The sequence below is a fragment of the Aspergillus welwitschiae genome, assembly GCF_003344945.1.
Source record: "Aspergillus welwitschiae strain CBS 139.54b unplaced genomic scaffold BDQ94scaffold_57, whole genome shotgun sequence".
Lineage (NCBI taxonomy): Eukaryota > Fungi > Ascomycota > Eurotiomycetes > Eurotiales > Aspergillaceae > Aspergillus > Aspergillus welwitschiae.
This window is the reverse complement of record NW_020798751.1, coordinates 131,320-135,500: the sequence shown is the minus strand read 5'-3', so window position 1 is coordinate 135,500 and position 4,181 is coordinate 131,320. Positions and strand designations below refer to the sequence as shown.

The 4,181-nt window shown below is 50.5% G+C and overlaps 1 protein-coding gene across 1 annotated transcript; it reads left to right on the top strand.

Annotated features, from left to right (window-relative positions):
• Window positions 1-1,183: 1,183 nt before the first annotated feature.
• Window positions 1,184-2,938, top strand: BDQ94DRAFT_184515 (putative aldehyde dehydrogenase). The gene is made up of 4 exons (XM_026774662.1): window positions 1,184-1,484; window positions 1,548-1,841; window positions 1,906-2,226; window positions 2,284-2,938. Exons 1-4 carry the CDS (start codon window positions 1,263-1,265, stop codon window positions 2,860-2,862), a joined length of 1,416 nt encoding a protein of 471 aa, XP_026620588.1. The 5' UTR covers window positions 1,184-1,262; the 3' UTR covers window positions 2,863-2,938.
• The last annotated feature ends 1,243 nt before the right edge of the window (window positions 2,939-4,181 follow it).

Below are 4,181 nucleotides of genomic sequence, written 5' to 3'. Positions count from 1 at the left end.
TACAAAGGGAGGGCACCTCCGCCAGATCGACAAAGCCCTGCCAGCAATCCGTACCCGAAGACTGTACGGATCGCTCCCACGGAACCGAGCATACCTACTCACACAACTACGGACGGGTCACGCGTGGTTAGCGACGTACGAGAAACAACATGGGTTCCGGGACGATAACAGATGCGTCTGTGGAGCTCGTGAGACGGTAGTCCACGTACTGGTGGACTGCCCGAAACTCAGCGACCGGCGACAACAACTACGGAGGAAGATTAGACCTGCATTTAGCAGCATTTCAAGCATGCTAGGAGGGCAACAAAAGAAGAAAGGTAAGGCACAAGACGCTGAACAAGACCACGGCACCCTCGGGGTTATACTGGATTTTGCAGAAGCGTCCCAGAGGTTTCGAAGTCACGCACCACGGGGGCCGCAGAACAAAACACTAGGCGACTAGGCCAACATAGGCCTCGACGAGGCTCCAAATTCGTCAGGAAAGTAATGGCTCACTGTATATAAGAGTTACATGGAGACAGGTAGATAGGGAGATCCTGCATATCGCTTTAAATTGCGAGGGGTCAGAGTATGAATACACACACACACACACACACACTGTACAAAAGGAATATATACAAAGAGAGGTAGATAGGGAGATCCTGCATATCGCTTTAATTTTCGAGGGGTCAGAGTATGAATACACACTCTCTGTACGAATTCGTATTTCAATCTAATGGGGAAACCTACGTTGATGAGAGGGGTCAGGGTAACTGAAACCGACCGAACCAACCAACAACCGAGTGTAGTATCCCAATATGTACATCCCTTTTGTTCGACGATGTTCAGAGACGTGTTAGGTCTAAGAAGACGCTTTGCATGCCTATTCTGCCCGTGGTAGTTAGCAAAGGTAGAATCACTCTAGTTAGTATCACTTTTTTGTGATTCATCATCCACCCTGGTTCAAGGACTGTACACAAACATAGCCGCGGGGACGGGATCCGATGTATCCACGGCGGGTGGGATCCGATGTATCCACGGCGGGTGGGATCCGATGCTTCCACGGCGGGTGGACCCGATACTTCCACGGCGGGCGGGATCCGATGATTCCACTAACTGCAGGCGTGGGTTTCGGCTCGTATCTTTGGATTACCACATCTTCACTGCCGTTCTGCTTGCCGCTCTTCTTCGCACTTGGACCCTCGCTAGGAGTTATAATCCCGTGTAGCACCTAGTGGGGAAGCTAATCGCCCGATGAGCGTTGTAATCCTCATACCCAGAGCATGTCGACCATTCCCCTCATTATTGATGGACAAGATGTCGTGTTGCCTTTTCACGAAAGGCAGGGCACCATCATCAATGCGTATGGCCAGGACTCCGTCCGTTACCAAGGCGCGACCAAGGAATTGGCCTTGCGAGCCGCGCGTTCTAGCGCACGGGCGTTTGTCGCATGGTCCAACATCACCCCGGTAGAGCGCCGGTCCCTGCTCTTTAAATTGGCCGAGGTATTCAAACCCAAACATGAATGAATGACTTCCCGTCCCTCACTCACCCGTCGATGCAACCAGGCTCTGCGCAATCGAGCCGAGGAGATCAAGCGCGTGTGCGATAAAGAGATTCATTGTGGGCCCCTATGGGCAGAAATTATCACCAACGACGCTGTCGGTCTGATTGAGGAGTATGGGGCTCTCACCACTAGTGTCGCCACGGGTTCAGTACCGTTTATCCAGAATGGCCATGGTTTAGTTCTCAAAGAACCACTCGGAGTAGTTCTTGGAATTGCCCCCTGGAACGCCCCCATAATCTTGGGCCTCCGTGCTGTGGTGGCGCCTATAGCTGCAGGCAATGTCGCGATCCTTAAGGCAAGCCGCTCCTTGATTGATACAGTTACGCAGGACTATCTTTTGGTTGACTATTATATTGTAGGGCTCCGAATTGAGCCCCCGAACCCACTATCTCCTCGCATCGCTATTCCGGGAAGCTGGCTTCCCCCCCGGCGTGCTGAATTTTCTTCTACATCGACCGGAGGACGCGCCGGAGATCTTTGACACGCTCATTAACCACCCCGCCACTAAAAAATGCAACTTTACCGGGTCGACTCAGGTTGGGCGTATTATTGCCTCGCAAGCCGCTCTGGCCCTGAAGCCCGTGTTGTTGGAACTCGGTGGCAAGAACTTCACTGTCGTACTCGACGATGCGGATTTGGATCTTGCAGCCCAAGAGATAACCAAAGGGGCCTTTCTCAATGTAAGCGGTGTATCAGAAGTGGGACTGTGGGACACAAACAATTGACAGTAATACTAGAACGGTCAGATCTGCATGTCGACGGACATAGTCCTTGTCACAACTGCTGTGGCCCCAGCTCTGGAGGCCAAGATTCTGGCTATCCTGCGTGGTATCAATACCATCTCGGTGCTCATCTCTCCAGCAGCTAGAGCCAAGGTAGAGAGGCTCATATCCGACGCGCGCGACAAGGGGGCTCGAATTTATACATCTCCCACCACGGTTAAAAACGTCGTCTCGGATCAGGGCTTTTCTCCCACTGTGGTGACGGGGTTAACGCCTGACATGAAGCTGTACGAAGTGGAGTCCTTCGGTCCGGTCGTTGGCGTCATGGCGGTCGAGACAGAGGACCATATTATGACCATTGTCAAGGCGTCCAAATATGGACTGTCAAGCTCGATCATTTCCCGGAATCATTATCGCGCTCTCGAACTTGCTGGCTCCATCAAGGCGGGTGCAGTCCATATTAATGCTATGACCGTGCACGACGAGCCCACCCTTCCTCATGGAGGATATGGGAACAGTGGGTGGGGCCGGTTCGGTGCTCGTTGGGGGTTGGAGGAGTTTGTCCAGACTAAAGTCGTCACTCTGCATCCGTAGGGCCGAATATGGACTTGCTTTGCTATCGATAAGAGGCACCTGGACTGTGTTATCCGAATGCTAGGGTTCCCGTGGCTGAGCTCTTGTTAGTCATCCTAACCATAACGTATTCCACTAGCGAGCGTGATGCCGCCCGCCAATTCCCGCCAATGGGCTAAATACTAGGGCTTCTACCAACCAAACAACTGCATTTCTATCTACCTTGATTAGGATATCGCACTCGCCTGTGTCCTAGATTATGACAGGCACTGCAGCGCGGTGGCGCTCGTAGTACGCGCGCCCAACTGCAGAAAGCGCTGGATCTATAGGTATAGTATCCAGAGCTTCCTGAACCTTATTCTGGCGCTGGGATCGCTCTATGCTTTCCTGAAGAGATGAGCACTCTTCCATAGCTAGCTGCATATTATGTCGTTTCCGCTTTTAGCCTTCCCATTCATTATTAGCGCCATGTTTGCGTATTTCTTCCTTCGCAAAAACAAGCTTGCGAAGAGTCAACTCGTGACCTTTAATAATCTCGTCTAATCAAGGCTCTAGCAAAGGTAAAGGACTCTAAGCACATTCCTTAAATAGTCTTATTGCTACAGATGCCTGCTTCTCTAGCAGCCTAGTAGCATAGGGCGTTTTAGCTGCCGAATCATTTGGTCCGCTTGGTGATGGTGTAGGGGTCTTTAGTCGGATATCCAATTTGCTAAGCGCCCTATCTGGATCAAGCGGAACGATCAAGCGGAACTAAGCAAGTGCCTGCGAAATTACTCGAATTTTTTTCAGCTGCAAAGGTACTTTGGCGAGCTTTTGAAAAAATCTTCAGAAAACCAACCTTATCGATATGGTTGATTCCGAGCCGTGCTTTGTCTTCCAAGGTGCTGTGCGCGCTTTTTAGAGACCGTAAACAGCCTAGTTCCAAAGGCCGGAGCCTATTCGAAGTGTGAGCAGGCATGCATATCGAGAAATAATATTATTTTCTCGGCAGGTTTTGTCAAATTGAGGTGTAAGATAGCTACCATAGCCGCCAAGAGTCAGAAGGCGGTATATTCCAGTCATACGTCTAGTAATCGCAGGAATAAAGAGATCTTTAAGCCAGCGAAGGCTTATCTCATCAGTAGGCTATCCATGGGAACTGTTAGGGACACCGCAATTATGTCATCCTGGCTTACATCAGCCAGCACATGACGTCTAGGTTTATAGTTGGTGCCCTACCTTTTACATGACGCCTTATATGAAATATTAGCCCACCCTATCTTCTATTATACTACCTAATTCTGTATAAAATGAATACGAGACCATCATTTGCCACATGTCCTCCGCGTATGCCCTACAAC